The 23382-nt window shown below is 41.4% G+C and overlaps 2 protein-coding genes across 2 annotated transcripts; one reads left to right on the plus strand and one right to left on the minus strand.

Moving 5' to 3' along the window:
- Nucleotides 1–535: 535 nt before the first annotated feature.
- On the minus strand, nucleotides 536–13342 carry LOC124119998 (zinc finger MYND domain-containing protein 12-like). Its single transcript, XM_048382948.1, has 8 exons — nucleotides 13140–13342; nucleotides 11593–11734; nucleotides 10392–10563; nucleotides 8835–9004; nucleotides 5903–6025; nucleotides 4852–4975; nucleotides 3613–3758; nucleotides 536–1117 (listed from the first exon to the last, which is right to left on the minus strand). The coding sequence occupies exons 1-8, from the start codon at nucleotides 13244–13246 to the stop codon at nucleotides 1010–1012; spliced, it is 1092 nt and encodes a 363-aa protein (XP_048238905.1). The 5' UTR covers nucleotides 13247–13342; the 3' UTR covers nucleotides 536–1009.
- Nucleotides 13343–19782: 6440 nt separating this feature from the next.
- On the plus strand, nucleotides 19783–22342 carry LOC124119996. Its single transcript, XM_046482718.2, has 4 exons — nucleotides 19783–20327; nucleotides 20638–20803; nucleotides 21454–21660; nucleotides 21915–22342. Exons 1-4 carry the CDS (start codon nucleotides 20142–20144, stop codon nucleotides 22196–22198), a joined length of 843 nt encoding a protein of 280 aa, XP_046338674.2. The 5' UTR covers nucleotides 19783–20141; the 3' UTR covers nucleotides 22199–22342.
- Nucleotides 22343–23382: the final 1040 nt, after the last annotated feature.

Consider the following 23382-nt stretch of genomic DNA (forward strand, 5'->3'; position numbering starts at 1 on the left):
AGGGGTCCAAAATTTAAAATCCCCTCAGTCAATTGTACTGCCTACACCATACAACATTTGGTTTTCAAAAGGGGGAGTCTGGAGCCCTGGATCACCCCTCTGGATCCGCCTGTGCACATATCTTATTGAGTACTATGAATGAGATATGTTAATATTAATTGGTCATCTGACAATAGATAAATTCAGGCGATGTTTATTTGAGAAAAAGTGTTAAATTTGGTTGTAAAAGCATTCATTCTCTGCATGTCAAGTTTTACTGGAGCAAGGCACATATCGGGTGTAGTAGTGACCGTACTGACAGGCGAAATAAGCACCTTCCATCCGCTAACATCAAGCCAACATGTAACAAGTTGCCATTACAAAGACGTGTGGAAATAACTGGTCGGTATTTGTTTTACAAGTAAAGGATACTATTTGAGCTTTCAGCATGTTCATGAATCACACATTGTCTGTCCTAGGTGAATTCTGTCCTGATGACAGCCTTTAGATATAGATTCATAACAACCAATTTGTATTGATTAATAGAAGAAGAAAAGAATTTACAATACACTTTATTTACAGAACATGCCACATGGTATACAGAATACTGATGACATGCTTACTTCTTCAGAAAATCAGGAAAAATAGTAAACATTTCCTTTCAAAACTGTTTCATATCAAGCAATCATTCCTTCAAATTTGTATAACAAGAAATCTAATATCCCAGAAACAAAACATTTACAACAGAAAACATACATTCCTATATAACATTAAGCAGAAAAAAAACATGATTACATTTTCCAAACTTTCTCAACACTATGTTTCAAGTTGTGACAAGAAAGACAAAAACTTTTGTTCCTAAAATGGTAACTGCAGCCTCCCTGTTTGAATGTAGCAGGAGACAGCGGAACTCACGGTGTTGCGGGAGAGTGTTCCAAGGAATTCCACATGGGGCATTGGAAAATCAGACATTCCCCACTTTATATAAATAATGACAGCGCCGACACATCCAATCCTTGATGTAGCTCTCCTACTTATAATGTTCACATATCTTCATGAACTCAATGATGGAGCGCGAAATGTTGTCGTCAGGAGAACCATCACTGGCCACGACCGCCTTGCGACCAAACTCCTTCGCCTGGAACAGATATTACATATATTGACATAAAGCAATGAGTTTAAGAATTAGTTCTTATATTAAGTTTCTGATTCAATGATTTCTATTGTAAGTCATGTGAGTGTGGATTCTAGACAGATGTTAATGGTAATGTCAGTCATGTGAGTGTGGATTCTAGACACATGTTAATGGTCATATCAGTCATGTGAGTGTGGATTCTAGACAGATGTTAATGGTCATGTCAGTCATGTGAGTGGATTCTAGACAGATGTTAATGGTCATGTCACTCATGTGAGTGTGGATTCTAGACAGATGTTAATGGTCATGTCAGTCATGTGAGTATGGATTCTAGACAGATGTTAATGGTCATGTCAGTCATGTGAGTTTGGATTCTAGACAGATGTTAATGGTCATGTCAGTCATGTGAGTGTGGATTCTAGACAGATGTTAATGGTCATGTCAGTCACGTGAGTGTGGATTCTAGACAGATGTTAATGGTCATGTCAGTCATGTGAGTGTGGATTCTAGACACAAGTTAATGGTCATGTCAGTCATGTGAGTGTGGATTCTAGACACAAGTTAATGGTCATGTCAGTCATGTGAGTGTGGATTCTAGACAGATGTTAATGGTCATGTCAGTCATGTGAGTGTGGATTCTAGACAGATGTTAATGGTCATGTCAGTCATGTGAGTGTGGATTCTAGACAGATGTTAATGGTCATGTCACTCATGTGAGTGTGGATTCTAGACAGATGTTAATGGTCATGTCAGTCATGTGAGTGTGGATTCTAGACACAAGTTAATGGTCATGTCAGTCATGTGAGTGTGGATTCTAGACAGATGTTAATGGTCATGTCACTCATGTGAGTGTGGATTCTAGACAGATGTTAATGGTCATGTCACTCATGTGAGTGTGGATTCTAGACAGATGTTCATGGTCAGCCTGTACACCTATTGAAGTGGCACATGTGGTATCTCAAGACTGTTACCGACAAACATTACCTGTGTCATCTTCCCAAGGCAAGGGATTTAACTGACTTTAAAAGTCCAGTTTCCACCCTTGCCAAACCAGGCTGGGTTCAATCGTATTGCCACCAGTGGCTATTACTAATTATACATAGACTCGTTAGTCCAGCCAAAAGCTAACTCCATAATACCAGCCTAGTTCGACAAGGGTGGAAACTGGAATTTCATAGTCAGTTAACTCCCTTGCCTCAGGAAGATGAACCTGTGTATGAAATCACAGTGTGGATACTGACGATCTTTATGATGTAACATGAGGTAGGATTCAGTATGAATATTTTGAGCCTCTAGTTTATGAACATAACAATCATGTTTTGTTCACATAAAGACTTTATTAGCGGAGTCTGTTTCTGAAAGAATACAGTGCTGCACGCCACCCTGTTTCTTATAGGGGGGACTGGTTGTCTAACGCATCACGATTCCCTGTACAGAGTTGCGTCCCTTGGCCACGCCAGAAACCTATTATTGTTGGTTTGAATCCCGGTTCGTACAGATTATGTTTCTAGGTCTGTCAGCACCATACCCGTGCTCGTAGGTTTCACCTAAGTGGTAAACGTCTGAGACCTGCATCACTTCGGGCTTTCCTCCCACATTAAGCTGACACGCCGTGATATAACTGGAATACTGTTAAAAGCCGCGTTAAACCAAACTCACTCACTCACTCACTCACTCACTCACTCACTACCATTACATACATGGAGGCCGTGTTAGGTGTCATCATGTGAAATCAATGAAATCAGTGATGCTAGATTGTACAAGCATTTTTCAAGCTATCACAATACAACAGCAACAGAGGTAGCCTACCTAAGTTGCAATAGTATGAAAATAGTATTTTTACTATTGTTATATTATTGTAATAATTGAAATGTATTAGAAACTGGGGTTCAAACCAACACTCAGCAGATCCTGACACAGTACACAACTCTGAACTGTGAACTGCAGTGCTGTGACCACTGGGCCACCTGGGCAACTACTGTGTCTAACCCTGTCTGTGTGTGCACCCACCCTCTTAATGTGACCCTGGGCTGTGACTACTGTGTCTAACCCTGTCTGTGTGTGTCCCCACCCTCTTGATGTGACCCTGGGCTGTGACTACTGTGTCTAACCCTGTCTGTGTGTGCATCCACCAACTTGATGTGACCCTGGGCTGTGACTACTGCGTGTAACCCTGTCTGTGTGTGCATCCACCCTCTTGATGTGACCCTGGGCTGTGACTACTGCGTGTAACCCTGTCTGTGTGTGCATCCACCCTCTTGATGTGACCCTGGGCTGTGACTACTGCGTGTAACCCTGTCTGTGTGTGCACCCACCCTCTTGATGTGACCCTGGGCTGTGACTACTGCGTGTAACCCTGTCTGTGTGTGCATCCACCAACTTGATGTGACCCTGGGCTGTGACTACTGTGTCTAACCCTGTCTGTGTGTGCACCCACCAACTTGATGTGACCCTGGGCTGTGACTACTGTGTCTAACCCTGTCTGTGTGTGCACCCACCCTCTTGATGTCCTGGAAGACGAAGTACAGCATGGCCAGGGCGTGGCACACCGTGGCCAGATCCTCGGCTGCACGGTTTGGCTGGTGTTCTCGCATGTCGTACATGGCGTTGAGGACCTGGATCGCCTCAGCTTCCTGTGCCTCATCTGTGTCACAGCAGAAACATAACAGGATGAAACAGGTTATAGGAGTAAAATAGGGATAAAACAGGGTCACAGGTGTAAAATAGGGATAAAACAGGGTTATAGGGGTAAAACAGGGATAAAACAGGGTTACAGGAGTATAACAGGGATAAAACAGGGTTATAGGAGCATAACAGGGATAAAACAGGGTTATAGGAGTATAACAGGGATAAAACAGGGTTACAGGAGTATAACTGGGATAAAACAGGGTTATAGGAGCGTAACAGGGATAAAACAGGGTTATAGGAGTATAACAGGGATAAAACAGGGTTACAGGAGTTAAACAGGGATAAAACAGGGTTACAGGAGTAAAACAGGGATAAAACAGGGTTATAGGAGTGAAACAGTGATAAAACAGGGTTACAGGAGTTAAAAAGGGATAAAACAGGGTTACAGGAGTATAACAGGGATAAAACAGGGTTTCAGGAGTATAACAGGGACAAAACAGGGTTATAGGAGTATAGCAGGGATAACAGTTTCATAGGAGTATAACAGGGATAAAACAGGGTTTCAGGAGTATAACAGGGATAAAACAGGGTTATAGGAGTATAGCAGGGATGACAGTTTCATAGGAGTATAACAGGGATAAAACAGTTTCATAGGAGTATAACAGGGATAAAACAGTTTCATAGGAGTATAACAGGGATAAAACTGGGTTATAGGAGTATTACAGGTAAAACGGTTTCATAGAATAACAGGGATAAAACAGTTTCATTGGAGTATAACAGGGATAAAACAGGGTTATAGGAGTAGACCAGGGATAAGACAGATAGGGATATAATTAGAGTAAAAAACAGGGATAAAACCGAAAACTACAGAGATACGAGAGGGATATACAATGTACTACCAACAGAGATATAAGACGAACACAATAGGAAGACAACAGGGATATAATAGACACAACAGTGATATGAGAGTGATAAATCGGTAATAGAAAGACAACAGGGTTAAAAGTGGGATATATAATAATTAGAAATTTGAGTCAGTTGAAGAACATTTATATTTGTTCCATATTTATGCAAACAAGCAGGAAACACAATCGCAGTGGTCCACCAACCTAGTGGCTCCTCCTCCTCCTCTAGCCTCTCCACAGCCCCAGGCCCCACCCCCTTCGGGACATCCGGGGTCCTGGTGCGCGACATGACGATGCGGTTCAGGTGATGGTGCCAGATGCTCGTCACCTACAGGGGCAGGACACACGTATACTCTAACAGGATATTACTGGAGTAAGGAGGTGTTACACTCATACTTTACTCGTATATATAAACCAATACTCCATCAATTGGAATCCAAGAGGTGTCATCCTTCGTTAAGTGTAGGCCTAGTTCATCTCCATTCAATAATGATAAATACCCAGAAACATTCATCTTCATACAAATGTTTTAAGTCTGGATAAAGTCGCTAATAGTTGTCCAATCAAATTACTCTTCATTCCTGGTATTACAAGAACTTGACACCAGTTATTTTTGGGGAGTTTTTCATAACAGGAATTATGAGTCAAACCTTTCGCCTTTACTGACTTCACATACTTTCAGCAAGTTTAACATCAACATTGGCACAGTATGATATGATAAGGTGAAAATGAGTTTAACATTGCATCCAAATTTATTGCACATATATACTGATGTGCATGCACATGTGTGTGTGGCTGTTTGTACTAGTCCGGACTGATGCCGATTTATAGTGCTAGCTCACTGAGATACCATGCCTCAGTTTCACATGAATACCCCACTCAGACACAGTATACCAACTCCGAGCCAACCAGTCCTTGTTTTAGCCCCTTAATGGCGAGCGCCAGACAGGGTAATAACAAGTACCATCTTTTAACATGTTTTGGTATGACGCGGCCATGAATCGAACCTGGGACCTTCCTTCTCCGGGCAGACGCTCTACCACTAGACCACGGAGGCGGTCATAGTATGATTTGGGTTTGATCCCTTCCTGACAGCGATACGGAATAGATGCCAGATGACATGAGTCAAACCCTAACCCTCCACAAGCTACAGGACGTGGATCACACCGGGTCCTACCTGTCTGTACAGTGTGTCAGCGACGTCAAAACCCTAACCCTCCACAAGCTACCGGACGTGGATCACACCGGGTCCTACCTGTCTGTACAGCGTGTCAGCGACATCCATCTTCCCCTGGCGGAAAAACACGTTGGCCATGTGGAAATAGCCTCCTGATGTCCGAATGTCCTCGGTGCCAAATTCTTCAGAAGCGTGATAAATCTGACAGAGGAAAATACATCTCATTCCAATCAACTCTCAAAGTATTAGATTAATAATTATATTGACAAGGTTAAGGGTTTGTTCTGATAACTGTGTGCCTTGTCAGTGAATCTGAGAGGTGACCCTTGACCAGTGGGCTCTGACAACTTAAGGATGCAAATCTGCTCAGATGATTACTTCACAACAAGGTAAGACCAAAGCCAGATATATCTTCCAAATAAAGGAGGTATGTGCAATGTTTTATCGGATGATAATATACAGTCAACACTTATCTGTTTATCTGTCAAGGATGTTTCCATCTTTTCTTATCACTTTCTTTAGGTTACAAAAAGACTTATCAATGATTGTTTTCCAGGAAGTGAGTGAGTGAGTGAGTGAGTATGGTTTTACGCCGCTTTTAGCAATATTCCAGCAATATCACGGCGGGGGACACCAGACATGGGCTTCACACATTGTACCCATGTCGGGAATCGAACCCGGGTCTTCTGCATGACGAGCGAACGCTTTAACCACTACTCTACCCGACCGCCCCTTTCCAGGAAGTAATGCTGCGCACAGATGCAAGCAAGTCTCAGTGGGGTAGTGTATAACCAGGGTACTTTGTGGGAGCTACATCATCCCCAGAACCAGGGAGTGGTAAGAATATGTGGCTGAGGTAGAAGGGCATCATACCCGACACCAACTGTAACAATTATCTCTTGAATGTTCTGTGATGCTGATCAGCTGCTATCGGCTGACATCCACTACCGAAGTGAGCACCAGGTGTTTACAAACTCCTGGGGTCATCACTGTGTTTCAGGGGTCCATTCCTATCATTAACACAGCTGGTTTGCCCTTTACACCATGGAATCTGTTTCAGCAGATAATCTAGACTGGTTATTCTCTTGCTCATGTAAAGTGGTGTATCATGTAAACAGGTGTATCATGTAATGTGGTGTATCATCTAACCAGGTGTATCATGTAAAGTGGTGTATCATGTAATGTGGTGTATCATGTAATGTGGTGTATCATGTAAACAGGTGCATCATGTAATGTGGTGTATCATGTAATGTGGTGTATCATGTAAACAGGTGCATCATGTAAAGTGGTGTATCATGTAAACTGGTGTATCACGTAAAGTGGTGTATCATGTAACCTGATCTATCATATAAAGGGGTGTATCATGTAAACTGGTGTATCATGTAAACTGGTGTATCATGTAAAGTGGTGTATCATGTAAACTGGTGTATCATGTAAACTAATGTATCATGTAACCTGGCGTATCACGTAAACAGGTGTATCATGTAACCTGGTGTATCATGTAATGTGGTGTATCATGTAATGTGGTGTATCATGTAAACAGGTGTATCATGTAAACAGGTGTATCATGTAAACAGGTGTATCATGTAACCTGGTGTATCATGTAACCTGGTGTATCATGTAAAGAGGTGTATCACGTAACCTGGTGTATCATGTAAACTGATGTATCGTGTAACCTGGTGTATCATGTAAACTGATGTATCATGTAACCTGGTGTATCATGTAACCTGGTGTATCATGTAACCTGGTGTATCACGTAAACTGGTGTATCATGTAACCTGGTGTATCACAGAACCTGGTGTATCATGTAACCTGGTGTATCATGTAAACTGGTGTATCATGTAATGTGGTGTATTATGTAAAGTGGTGTATCACGTAAACTGGTGTATCACGTAACCTGGTGTATCATGTAACCTGGTGTATCATGTAAACTGATGTATCATGTAACCTGGTGTATCATGTAAACTGATGTATCATGTAAAGTGGTGTATCATGTAACCTGGTGTATCATGTAACCTGGTGTATCACGTAAACTGGTGTATCATGTAACCTGGTGTATCATGTAACCTGGTGTATCATGTAAACTGGTGTATCATGTAATGTGGTGTATTATGTAAAGTGGTGTATCATGAAAACTGATGTATCATGTAACCTGGTGTATCATGTAACCTGGTGTATCACGTAAACTGGTGTATCATGTAAACTGATGTATCGTGTAACCTGGTGTATCATGTAAACTGATGTATCATGTAAAGTGGTGTATCATGTAACCTGGTGTATCATGTAACCTGGTGTATCATGTAACCTGGTGTATCACAGAACCTGGTGTATCATGTAACCTGGTGTATCATGTAAACTGGTGTATCATGTAATGTGGTGTATTATGTAAAGTGGTGTATCACGTAAACTGGTGTATCACGTAACCTGGTGTATCACGTAACCTGGTGTATCATGTAAACTGATGTATCATGTAACCTGGTGTATCATGTAAACTGATGTATCATGTAAAGTGGTGTATCATGTAACCTGGTGTATCACGTAAACTGGTGTATCATGTAACCTGGTGTATCATGTAACCTGGTGTATCATGTAAACTGGTGTATCATGTAATGTGGTGTATTATGTAAAGTGGTGTATCATGAAAACTGATGTATCATGTAACCTGGTGTATCACGTAAACTGGTGTATCATGTAAACTGGTGTATCACGTAAAGTGGTGTATCATGTAAACTGGTGTATCATGTAACCTGGTGTATCACGTAAACTGATGTATCATGTTAACTGATGTATCATGTAAAGTGGTGTATCATGTAAACTGGTGTATCATGTAACCTGGTGGATCATGTAACCTGGTGTATCACGTAACCTGGTGTATCATGTAACCTGGTGTATCACGTAACCTGGTGTATCATGTAACCTGGTGTATCACGTAACCTGGTGTATCACGTAACCTGGTGTATCATGTAAACTGGTGGACTACACTATATCAGTCATCGCTTGAGGTACTCACATCATCTGCTAACTGCCTCAACGCGGCGGAGTACTCTCCCTTGGCAGCGTACAGCAGTCCCAGGTTCCTGTAGAGCTTGGACTTGATGGCGTTAGAACACTCCGGTGTCTTCAACACGGTCCACTGGGCCTGGGCTAGATACTCCTCCGCCTGGGCCAGTCGACCTAAACCTGGGGAGCACAAGACACCTGGTAATGACAAGGCACCTGATGATGACAAGACACCTGGCTATCACAAGACACCTGGTAATGACAAGACACCTGGTAATGACAAGACACCTGGTAAAGACAAGACACCTGGCTATCACAAGACACCTGGTAATGACAAGACACCTGATGATGACAAGACATCTGGCTATCACAAGACACCTGGTAATGACAAGACACCTGGTAATGACAAGACACCTGATGATGACAAGACACCTGGCTTTCACGAGACACCTGACTATCACAAGACACCTGATGATGACAAGACACCTGATGATGACAAGACACCTGGCTTTCACAAGACACCTGATGATGACAAGACACCTGATGATGACAAGACACCTGATGATGACAAGACACCTGGCTATCACAAGACACCTGGCTATCACAAGACACCTGATGATGACAAGACACCTGGCTATCACAAGACACCTGGCTATCACAAGACACCTGGCTATCACAATACACCTGATGATGACAAGACACCTGGCTATCACAAGACACCTGGCTATCACAAGACACCTGGCTATCACAAGACCCCTGATGATGACAAGACACCTGGCTATCACAAGACACCTGATGATGACAAGACACCTGGCTATCACAAGACACCTGGCTTTCATGAGACACCTGGCTATCACAAGACACCTCGCTATCACAAGACACCTGGTTATCACAAGACACCTGGTTATCACAAGACACCTGATGATGACAAGAGACAAGGCTATCACAAGACACCTGGTAAAGACAAGACACCTGATGATGACAAGACACCTGGTTATCACAAGACACCTGGCTATCACAAGACACCTGGTTATCACAAGACACCTGACTATCACAAGACACCTGACTATCACAAGACACCTGACTATCACAAGACACCTGGTATTGACAAGACACCTGGCTTTCACAAGACACCTGACATAACATCAACATAGAGAGGACTACTGAAAATCTCACCCAGCCCTGTAGCAATCAGTTGGGATTTCTCAGACAATACTCTGACATCATTTTAGTCAACATATTTCATCTTCCTGAGGCAAGAGAGTTAAGTGACTATAAAAGTCCAGTTTCCACTCATGTCAACTTATTTAAATGAGGACTGGAACCACTGCCCATACAATCATCACTGGTGTGGCTGGCGGAGACACAGATATCTACAGACCACTCTGATATGACAGGACCATGGCTTAAAAACATTCACCAACCCACTCACTACACCTTCAGTCCTGGGGAGCTAAATATTCCATATACCCAGTAAATATACAGACAATTGACTGTGTCAGCTCTTAAACAATTCAACGCAAGCAATCTCCTACTGTTCCTGTTTGTATACATTGTTGTGATGTACCTATGCTGGCTTCTCCCAGGATGAGGTATGACGGCACCAGCTCTATGCTGGACAAGCCATGAACATCGATGGAGAATCTCAGTGACTGCATCGCTGCGGGAACCGCCTGTTCATGCTTCCCCTCAAACAACAACTTCTGACCTGTTGTACGCGTCAAGTCGATCATGTGCCGCTGTAAACAACGAGGACAGATGCTGGTTATTATTATATTTTTAATCTAGTAAACAGACGCAAGGCCACTATATATTAATGTTTTAGATTTTCATCTGAAATAAACAAAGAGGTGAGAAGTGGTGAGGTTGAAGGCTTTTAAATATTTAAAGAAACAATTCCAGTTTGAACACATTGAAGGATATTGTACTCCAGCCACTCATTCAGCATGTACGTTTAATCATACTTTCCACTGAAGTACAGAATAATTGTGTCTGTCCAACATATTGATTCTGTATATATATGCTGAACTTTCTATTTGATTCTGCAACCAAAACCTGATTTTTTGTGTTCTTTTCAGATGATATTACAGAATAATCTTTAAATCATCAGTGTTTGAAACAATGTCTATGAATCCTTGTCATTAAATCGCAAAGTTTAAAACAAACAAAGGGGTCGTCAGATTAAACTGCCACACCCAAAAACTACAAGAACCCTTTAAGTCTTACACTGAATATGGACTAATTTCTGCTGAGTTTCCCAGATTAAAGGAATGTTCTGACTTTAGGCAAGCAAAATGAGTATAAGCCTCAGAGTGTTCACTACATTCAGCCTGCAATAACACTGTTTTAAATACACTGATAAGTCTGATGCTTATATGGATAAGTCTGATGTTACAAACAAAATCCCACAAGAAACAGTAAAAAATCTTATTGTGGATAGCCAAACGGTAATAAATCTTATTGGTGGATAGCCAAACGGTAATAAATCTTATTGATGGATAGCCAAACGGTAATAAATCTTATTGTGGATAGCCAAACGGTAATAAATCTTATTGTGGATAGCCAAACGGTAATAAATCTTATTGTGGATAGCCAAACGGTAATAAATCTTATTGGTGGATAGCTAACTATTTTCCGTGTCACATGGAAGACGTTACAAAATCTGTTTAATATCCATGAGTTGACTGTGCAGATGCAAGATCATTGTGAGAAATCCTCTTGTGACATTTTCTTAATGGATGTACATTATATTTATTTATGATGCTTACCTTTTTTAATGATAATTCCTTCTCCCTCTTTTGCCTTTCTTCGTCTGATGGGAGGAAGGGAGCACTGATACGAAGTGGGATTAGACTGTCGCAGATCTTCTCATGGATGCCGAGCCAGTCGGCTTTCTGATGCTCTACCCCACTAGAATTCACCAAATTAGATATATAAGTCATTGATGGACCATCTCACATCCATCATGTTCATAAGATTGATGTTTCATTTTTCATATGTTTTACTTTTACACATGATCTGGTGATATATCTATCATACATAAGTTATGATCAATCTATTGTGAAAAAAGCTGTGACAAAGTTGGTGCTGACACATAGTAAAATATGTTTATAACGAACACGCCTATTACGAACTGGCGGATATAACAAACTTAATTGATCGGTGGCCAGGCTTGATAACTTGTCATAGCGATACGGATCAGTGCTCATAATTACAATCATTGGCTTGCCTGGTGCGGACTCAATTATTTACAGTTCACCATCATATTGCTAAAACCTTGTGCAGCTTTACACATTATCACTAGAATCTTGTAAACAGCATCTGGAATGCATGTAATGAATGTAGCTTATATAGGGACACTAAGTCTGTCATACAGACCCTGAGACAAATATCAAATACAGCCAGTGCAAGTCTATAATATTTGGCAAGTCTAGATTACTACAGTGTCAAGAAATGAAGAGAGTCTGTGGGTTCCTTTTATGACATTTCATAACTATTATTTAACAACTGTTTTTATCTGTAAAATATGTTCATTTCAGAGACTAGATGTTAGTTTATGGTACACTCTGTACAGTAAGAAGCTATGTAGATGTGATCAGGAGCACCTTTAGAATACAATACAGAACTAAGTACAAACTACTGTCACACCAGTTAACCCAGAGTTCACTGCTTTCGTCATCAGATTATATGTTTTTGGATATCATATGTTTTCATGTTTATCACGATTACTCGCACTGTAACATGAAGTGTGGCGTCACACAGACATTATAAATACTTGGATGATGGCTTGTTTTTAAAATAAAGTTGTCTTTCATAAGTGAGTGAGATGTTTTACAATTGTTCGTCTGTTTAGAGAGAAAATTAAGAATGTTTGTTAAGCATCCCAAAACCCATAACACGAGGACGACAAAACAGTGGAGTGATTTTGTCGCCAGAATGATCATATTTGAAGCCAGCTAATTAATCCTTTTATCAGACAAACATGCTTTTCCAAAACCGTTCAATAATGCACAAGGACTTGAACTATTTGGTAACTAGAGACAATTTTATATAGTTTTTTAGATTCTGGAATAGAAGGTCTACTGCTGACACCTGCAGAGCTCCTGTCCACGAAATCATAACTTATATAAAAATCCTAAATCGTTATTTACAATTAACATCATTCGAATCTACTATTATCGGATCACTTGTTATTTGACACCATGCTATCATTAAGTTCTAGTAAGCGTCATATACTGTAAACAAGTCGGCAAGTGATGGCAACAAATAAACGTGCAAAAAGAAATATTAAAATAAACGTAAACTTTTATCTCACCAATAATAGGTCACTCTGCAACGCATGCATTGTATAAAGGCTGGCTTTTGACACAATTCACAGAGTAACTTCAGTCCCTTAGGGTTTGATAAAGGATTGAGTGTCATGTTTCCTAAAATGACAGGAAGAAACACTATGTTTTGACTCTACTTCACTTGTTCATGCTGTCATTCCGCCATTGTTGTTTATCTCGTTGCTATTGCTAATGCGCATGTGCGGATATCGCCTATCGGAATCCTTCGGGCAACTCCGTAAAGTGACAAACGAAGTGAATGGTATTCTCGGGTTTCTTTGCTCGGTGCAGCCTGAATAACTCGGAGAATGGACCCTTCTGTGGCTTCATTCTCCAAATCCCCAAACGTTTTTCACATTGTTTTACAATGACACACAAGGAGCTGTTTATCTTATATAGATCGTAAAACGCCTCAGCCTTATTGGGAACTATCGTTGCGCTTCGGCCACTGTTCCAGATCGCCGGGTGTCATATTTGTGCTTGCCGAGCTTCAAACGTAAGAAACACAGTACAATCAAAATATAGTTGTATTTTCCCCCATCATCAAAAGTTAAAAGCTAAACTAATCTATCGAATCGGTGGAAATGAAGGAAGCCATAATTTAAATAAAATCTAATATAAATATCCTTCAATCATCTCCAAGAATGTGGCTCGTATGAAGTGATTGATTATCGTTTAACGCCATTGTAAGCGATATTTGCAGCTATATCACGGCGGTATGTAAACAATCGACTCTCGACCAGACAAATCATTGATCGATAGCATAAGCAATATTAGTGCCCATAATTGCTACACTAAAAACACTATCACCGACTGCAACCACTCTATCGTCATTTCAGCAAGGCTCTTACGACAAAGTTTGTTTGTTGTTTAACGCCACACTCAGCAATATTCCAGCTATATGACGGCGGTGTGTCAGTAATCGAGTCTGGACCAGACAATGCAGTGATTGACATTGTGAGCATCGATCTGTGCTTGTTATACGATGACATGCATCAACCAAATCAACGAGCCTGACCACCCGATCCCGTTAGTCGCCTCTTATGACAAGCATATAATAGTCTCCTTTCACGGCAAGCATGGGTTGCTGAAGACCTATTCTAGCCCGGATCTTCACGGTTATCTTACGACAATATTAAGTAGTGCATCGGACCGCGGAGATACTACATGCTGCACCAGAGTGATCTGTGACATTAGCGTGACTTAGTCACGTGGCTTTTTTTCAAGCTGGGATTTTGCATCGAGATTAGATATTTTTTCAGCTACATAGCTACAAAAACAGTTGTTTTGTTTGTTCGTTTTTTTAGATTATGAGCTTGAATTTTCTTTAAAGAAAAACACCCTGCAAAGATGCAATTTTTGCAGCAGGCAATTTCTGTTTTTGTTCCACAGTCAAAGCAAAATTATTATTTTCAAGTATTTTCGGGGACACTATATCAAATGGTCGGTACCTAAGACCTGCACTACTTTGGGCTTTCCTCCCACATCAAGCTGACGCGACACGATATAAATGTAATACTTTTCAAAGCGGCGTCGAACCCAACTCACTCACTCACTGTCATAGTTTTGTTTGTTTGTTGTTAAATAGTCGAGTCTGGAAGATATAATCCAGTGACTGATGTCATGAGCATCGATCCACGCAATTGGGATTCGATGACATGCATCAACCAAGTCAGTGAGTCTGACCACCCGATCCCGTTAGTCGCCTCTTATGATATAATATGATCATTTACGGCACTATCCCCGTGACGTGTAAGATGAATCCAACTTCCTTACAACTTGCAGATTATCTTCATGCAATGTAACAATCTTTGTAAACCCATCCTCGGTTAGCCAGGGTACCATATACATATCCGTGTATCTCCTTTCTGTTACCCCGTGACCTGTTCACTACCACAGCCTCGTTTTGATTCAAACAGCACGATGCTAAAATTAGCAATCCAATCAAATTACTCCCACGAGTATTTTTTTGTGTGGAATTTATCGAATCCATCCGATGTACCGGAGGCAAATGTGGATATGGACCAGACTAATGAAATATACTGAAACACATGGATAACGCATATTCGAACTGCTGTAATATTAGGCAAAATGGCCACAATAATAAAATCAAGGTGTTCTGGGTATTTTATATAGGCATGAGATATTCAAACACAGTAATGTCGTTGTACGAGTTCGAATCTTCGAGTGAATTGCAAAAGTGACGTTACTTCATGAAAATGTTTCATGAAAGTTTCCCATTGAAATATCACTGCATTGTTTTAGGTTTTTGACGTTAGTCATTCATGAAAGACGTTTCTTTTGCTGTTCAGTATATAGAGTTGGGTACAGGGATTAGATGCAGAAATATCTGAGACTGAAGTTAATCCATAAACCTTCGGAAACTAAATAAACCGGCAGGTATAATTGAATAGTTATTGAGGTTTTCACATATGTTAAGCATGGCAGCCAAAGTTGGTAATTTTTAATGTGGTACTGAAGACAGGGTTTTTTTCCAAATGAGCTGTGATGTACCAATTCATAGGTGGTTGCTTGCTCGTTTGTTGTTTTTTAACGCCACTCTCACAATATCCCAGCTATATGACGGCGGTCCGTAAAATAATTGAATCCGGACCAGACAATCCAGTGATTTAGCATCGATCCACGCAAATGCATGGGATACGATGGCATGCGTTAACCAAGTCAGCGAGCCTGACCACCCGATCCCGTTAGTTGCCTCTTACGACAAGCACAGCCGCCTGTTACAGCAAGCATGAGTTGCTGAAGACCTGTTCTACCCTGGATCTTCTCGGGTTGTACCAGTTCAAATGAAGTGGATACATATCTGAACATTATAAGGAATTAGCTTGCTGTCGTGCATTAGCACGATTTTACAAGTGGGTGTGATAAATATTCCGTTGCATCTCGTGTTACGGAGACTTATCTACATCTCACTCAGTAAGAGGTGTATCTGTTTCATTGGAAAGTGTGTTGTACGCTTCTTGGTCTTTCTGTATTACTTTCAGACGAAGTATAAACTCAACAGAGAAGGAATTGTTAGCCCACACTAGATACCTATATTTAAATACTTTTGATATACTTTCTGTACAATGGTTTTACGTGTGATCAGAATACATTCGTGTCTCAGAGATCATTCATCAGGAAGGGCAGTGTATGGTTCTGACCTTCTGCTTGTTATTTCCTGTCACGTGGTCTACGGTTATTTCCTGTCACGTGGTTTGCGGTGTCTTCCCCAACTGTACCCAGGTCCGCAAGGGTGAGGTGTACTTGTTATTAAGACTTGCTTACACAGCTTCAGTGGTGGGCAGAGATGGAGGATCGGGGGCGGGTGTTCTCACAAGTTGAGGTTAAGTTAAATGCGGTTTAACGTCGCGCTCAAGATTATTGAACTTACATAAGCGACGTGCATATGTACGTGCGTGCGTGGCTGCTTGTACTAGTCCGGACTAATGCGGCATTGCCGATTTTATAGTTCTCGCTCACAGAGATACTATACCCAGTATATTGTAGCGCCACAAGCTACTACGTCGGATAGCCGTGAGCCCAGTATATTGTAGCGCCATAAGCTACAACGTCGGGGAGCCATGAGCCCAGTATATTGTAGCACCACAAGCTACTACGTCGGGTAGCCATGAGCCCAGTATATTGTAGCGCCACAAGCTACAACGTCGGGGAGCCATGAGCCTTGTATATTGTAGCACCACAAGCTACTACGTCGTGTAGCCATGAGCCCAGTATATTGTAGCACCACAAGCTACTACGTCGGGTAGCCATGAGCCCAGTATATTGTAGCACCACAAGCTACTACGTCGGATAGCCATGAGCCCAGTATATTGTAGCACCACAAGCTACTACATCGGGTAGCCATGAGCCCAGTATATTGTAGCACCATGTGCAAGCTACTACGTCGGGTAGCCATGAGCCCAGTATATTGTAGCATCACAAGCTACAACGTAGGATAGCCGTGAGCCCAGTATATTGTAGCACCACAAGCTACTACGTCGGATAGCCATGAGCCCAGTATATTGTAGCACCACAAGCTACAACGTCGGATAGCCATGAGCCCAGTATATTGTAGCACCACAAGCTACTACGTCGTGTAGCCATGAGCCCAGTATATTGTAGCACCACGTCGGGTAGCCATGAGCCCAGTATATTGTAGCACCACAAGCTACAACGTCGGGTAGCCATGAGCCTAGTATATTGTAGCGCCACAAGCTACTACGTCGGGTAGCCATGAGCCCAGTATATTGTAGCACCACAAGCTACAACGTCGGGTAGCCATGAGCCCAGTATATTGTAGCACCACAAGCTACTACATCGGATAGCCATGAGCCCAGTATATTGTAGCGCCACAAGCTACTACGTCGGGTAGCCATGAGCCCAGTATATTGTAGCACCACAAGCTACTACGTCGGATAGCCATGAGCCCAGTATATTGTAGCACCACAAGCTACTACGTCGGGTAGCCATGAGCCCAGTATATTGTAGCACCACAAGCTACTACGTCGGATAGCCATGAGCCCAGTATATTGTAGCACCACAAGCTACTACGTCGGGTAGCCATGAGCCCAGTATATTGTAGCACCACAAGCTACTACATCGGATAGCCATGAGCCCTGTATATTGTAGCACCACAAGCTACTACATCGGATAGCCATGAGCCCAGTATATGTGAAAACCAACCACATGTGAGACAATTCAACTTGACTTCGCGTCCGACAGATGTTGAGACGGTCCCCGAAATATATTTACTTCCAGGCAAAAGAGGTAAAGAAGGAACGCTTGACCACGCCCTTCTTCGTCAAGGACACAGGAAGCGTACTGTGACGTCACATTTATGAATGAAAGAAATATATCCCACAATACATATGTTATTGCCGGCTGACGTCAGTGAAGATGTTAATATATAATGGGACAGAGACACTGATGCATTAATCTACATGTTTACGTTATGGTTGATTGATTAATTCGTTTGAAATAGTAGGAACACGACATTGACTTCACTAACACGAACTATTGAAAGTTAAGGTTATCAAGAACGGCAAAATAAACACGAGCATACGGGAGGATTTCTTTCATTTATATCAACATAGTGACCTTGTTTCTTATGCTGAGCTTCAACAATGATTCACTTGAAACATAGTCTGAGAATGACTCAATATATAATATGTTTCACAGTTAAAATATAAAAGCGTTTTCATATACATTTGGACACCTCTTATTGTTTTAACAGACCGATGCAAACGCACGCCTGTATACGTTAGTCCGTGAATATGGTACTTTGGGTGTTGGAAAAGCTGATTTAAAAAGAAATCGAAATACGATTTCAGAACTCCACATAAGTTGCGTATCTGCGTAAAATAATCAAAATAAACCACCATGGCCCAAACATTCTTGAGCAGATATAGTAGTAGTAGTAGTAGTAGTAGTAGTAGTAGTAGTAGTAGTAGTTGTAATAGTAGCAGAAGAAGTAGTAGAAGCAGTGGTAGTAGCAGTAGCAGTAGTGGTAGTGGTAGTAGCAGTAGTAGTAGTAGTTGTAATAGTAGCAGAAGTAGTAGTAGTAGCAGTGGTAGTAGTAGTATTAGCAGCAGTAGTAGTAGGGTAGTTGTAATAGTAGCAGTAGTAGTAGTTGTAGTAGTGGCTGTAGTAGCAGCAACAGTATTAGTAGCAGTGGTAGTAGGATCAGTAGTAGAAGTCGTAGCAGTAGTAGCGTTAGCAGTTGTAACACCCGTGGTAGTAGTACAATATATACTGATACACATAATACATAAAAAGTGTACGACGTGCGTCCAGCCAGGCAGTGGCTGATGAGACACTTTATACAGTAAACACATAGTAGAAACATATAATGTGAGAGGTGGGAAATTAAGATAAGAATTCAGAAGACTCCCCGATTCTCCTCTTCGCATATATGAAGCTGCACAAAATAAATTATACTGTAAATCTTCATAAAATTGTTGTAATAAAAAGTGACATTCATCTTCCACAATATCACAATATATACACATGGGAATATATATATATATATATATGTATATACCCCGCAGACTGGGCCCGAAGTAGTATGATATATCGAATACCCAAAGAAAACTATCAATACTCAATGTAAATGACATGTGAGTGAATATTCAAACTCTCAATGGATTATCCAGGGCCCTGACAAACTACAGAGGTATATGTTTATTTTGGCAAGCCCCTGATAAAACAATAACAGATAAAGTCAATGACGTCAAGCGAAACACAAAGCAATGATAAGTTTTGTGTTTATACACAAATTAATTTTTTCAGCATAATAAATGACTGACATGAGTATTATCACTATCAGAATATTGTGGGAGGTGTGGTGTTGCCCAGTACGACAGACCGGAGCACCGACATGGGGATACCCTTGTTGTGTTGTTGGTGAGTTTACACATGGGAGTTTGACGTGTGCGGGTATTTGCTTATCTGGGGTGAATGGGGGACGGGGATGAGACGCACACTGGTGGGTACATTGACCGAGATGGACAATGGGGATTTCTGTGGAGGGAATGGGTTGCTGAGGACATGCAGGTCGGACAGAGGTCAAGCTTGTTTTTGTGACCTCACGCGTGTCTCGGTGTTCAGGAAAAACAGGCACCAAGGAAGGTTTCTGTCTTGGCAACAAATGGGGCACGTGGCTGAGGCAGGGGTATATAGCACCCCAGATCGGTTGACAGTCAGACAGGAACCGAGCTACAAGAACTGCTTCACGAAAGCCATTTGTCTCTGAAAGACGCAACCGTTTACATCTTAACATTCGCCCTGGGAGATTCACCATAATCACCAGACGTCAGACAAATTGCCCTTTAAATCAAGCAGACGACAAATCAAAGTCGACCGTTCCACACATCAGCCTTGCTTATCAGACGAAGAAGCACAGACGACCGGACAATAACGATCCTGCACAGTCAACGTGATCAGCAGACGACATTTGGAAACCGACAAAAGGGCACTGAACTCTAAACATGGTTTGGTTGAAAATTCGTGCTGCAGCTCAGCTCGTGCTGTGGGCGTCCCTCCTGCTCCTCCCCTCCATGGTCGGGGGACACGGGCGTCTGCTGGAACCCCCCTCTCGAGCAAGTATGTGGAGGCTTGGTTTCAATACCCCACCAAACTACAACGACAACCAGCTCTTCTGTGGTGGTTACCAAGTGAGTATAAAGATGTTTCAAACCAAAATGCAGTAGCATATAATATTATTTCTTGCACGAAACGAACTTTCTGTCTAGCAAATGGACGGTACACCAAAACAGTTCGTTATAAGCGTGTTCATTATAAACGTAGTTTATGGTACATGTGAAAAATATGAACTACCCTATCTCTTTGAAGGACACCACGTCGCTATATAAGCGCAGTAATCATGAACGCGTTGTTAAAGCCCATTTCACCTCACCCATCCAACATTTAAAGGACACAAACCTGTAAAATATGACACCATGTTCACCATGACTTCCATTACAGAGACAGTGGGAACAGAACAAGGGGAAGTGCGGTGTGTGCGGAGATCCCTGGGACGGGGTGCGCGAAAACGAGGCTGGGGGGAAGTACGCAAAAGGCATCATCGTCCGGAAGTACAACCAAGGGGAGACAATCAAGATTGACATTGATCTGACGGCCAACCATAGAGGTAAGTTGCATTTTCTTACAGTTTTAAGAATATTACCATCAAATCACTCGACAATTTCTTTAAGTGTTATCTTAAAATTCTGGTCTTTTCATTTTGTTATAATGCTAATGAGCAGCAAGTTGGTATCGGGGAATGTTTGACCTCTTAAGTCACAAAAAACAATATCTTAATTCCAAGGCTATACATACAATGTCTAGTACTGGATTTGCTTGACTAATAAAGACCCGTGAAGATCCGGGTTAGAATAGGTCTTCAGCAACCCATGCATGCCATAAAAGGCGACTATGCTTGTCGTCAAATGCGACTAACGGGATCGGGTGGTCAAGCTCGCTGACTTGGTTGATGCATGTCATCGTATCACATTTGCGTGGATCGCTGCTCATGATATCAATCACTGGATTGTTTAGTCCATACTCGATTATTTACATAACTGGAATATTGCTGAGTGCGGCGTGAAAAACAAACTACCAGACTAAAACCTGACTGAGTAAAGGCAGTAGTACTGTGCCCCCACCTGCTTCACTAAAGACATACAGGAATCCTAAAAACGTATTTGAAATGTATTGATGTGACATAAATAAAGCAGGATACATGTAAAACCATTTCATTGTGGAATCAATATCTGTTCAAATTCCTTTTCGTTATTTCAGGTTATTTTGAGTTCCGTCTTTGTCCCCACAACAACCCCTCCACCCCCGTCACCCAGCAGTGTCTCGACACACATGTTCTGAAACACCCTGACGGTAGCACGCGCTTCTACGTCACCACGTCACGTGAGGGCAAATACAATATGGAGGTCATACTTCCGGCGGAAGTGTCGTGTTCTCAGTGTGTCCTGCAGTGGAAATACAACGCTGGTAGGTTAACTGATTTACCTTAATTTAAGATTAAATATATTTTTTGTTTTCATAAGATTTGTTTCTCTTCTGTTTAAGCAAATGATATCAAACGGTTTTTCTCAATGGTGAAATAAACATGATCTATTTTAAAACAAGGATGTTTATTAAAGATGTGTTGCTCTTACATATTGTTTTTCTTAAGTTGTGCGAAAATAACACGATCATAAAACTAGTCTGACATGCAACTGTAGATGCACCTTCTGTTTGACCAGGCAACTCTTGGGGATGTGAAGCAAGTGGTCACTGCTGTGTTGGGTGTGGACCTCAGGAACAGTTCTACGGCTGCGCAGACGTCGCGATACTCTCGTCTAACAGTCAGGTGCAAACTGTCTATGTAGCGCCATCTGGCGGTGCTACATCCGGGTGCTCAGCTATCGGACTCTGGGCAGGAGATAGCCGGATAGTCAGGTGGTGCAAGACGAACTGTGCCCAGGGTAACTGTCCCACACAGATGTGTTCTGAGGGTTGTCGTTCCCTTGGCAACCAGCATAAATAACTTTAATGCTCCGAAATTAGGGTATTGGACGATGATGTAACGTGGTCTTGTGAAAGAAGTGCTCAATGTATATACCAAGTGTTTTTATTTTGATATGATATTTATTTGTATGATGTTTATTTTGTAATAAAAAGTTGATAAACATTAATGTTGTATTCTAATGTTAAGAACACCTTGACACAGTCAATGTGACCTCTTCGCTCGTCAGGCAGTCCGCCCGTCCGTCAATCAATCAGTGGAATAGTAGGTCAGCACTATACGTTTCACATATCATATCCTACGTGTTTCAAGTTAAAACAAAATAAACTTTGGATCAAAATTGAAAGCGCACAGCTCATTAAAGGGAAAAAAACATTTTTGCCAACCCCATCTTCTAAAAAATTATTCAACATATTGTTTTCAATTATTTGGCGTATTTTCATAAGACGTTCATGTACAATTCCAAATGTTGTCATGGCATGGCATTGTTTGAAATAGGGTGTTTTTCAACCGATTGAATATCTAATGTTGTTTACTACTTGGTGACTTTGCTTGTCAGAGCTAACATACCACTAGTAGCCGAATATACCTTAAAGTGATTATTCTGTCACCTGATTTGTTGTAATTTAACCATAAATTGAGATTTTATGTTCACTGGAACATCTGTCCGAGACACAGCCACAGTTAAGTAGAAAGCTTTGTGTCTTGTTTGTGAAAGTTTTAAGTCACCATAGTTCAGAAAGGTGAACAGAATTGAGCAACTTAACACCAAATTTAATGCTGGAATCAGTTTAAATAATCATCAATTAAATATATCAGGAAGCATCATCAAATTCATTCAGTTCACTTAAGATGTTAATTTGCATACCTTTTGGATCTACTAAATATGCATGAATAGCTAAAATGGTAAATAACTATTTTATCATAGTTAAGGTAAATAGTGAGTGAGTGAGTGGGGTTTTACGCCGCTTTTAGCAATATTCCAGCAATATCACGGCGGGGCTAAGGTAAATAGAAAACGTCAGCGCAGGAGAAAAATAGTGACCACTTGCTTCACATCCCCAAGAGTTGCCTGATCAAATGGAAGGTGCTGCTACAAAGGGAATCTCACCCGAGTGTCTTTTGATATCAAATATATCAACACGAGTTGATAAAAGTGGGAAAATTCAGAGGCTTGCCGAGGATTTTTGCCACTTTTATCAACG

Source organism: Haliotis rufescens, unplaced genomic scaffold, assembly GCF_023055435.1.
Source record: "Haliotis rufescens isolate VD_foot unplaced genomic scaffold, xgHalRufe1.0.p SCAF_42, whole genome shotgun sequence".
Lineage (NCBI taxonomy): Eukaryota > Metazoa > Mollusca > Gastropoda > Lepetellida > Haliotidae > Haliotis > Haliotis rufescens.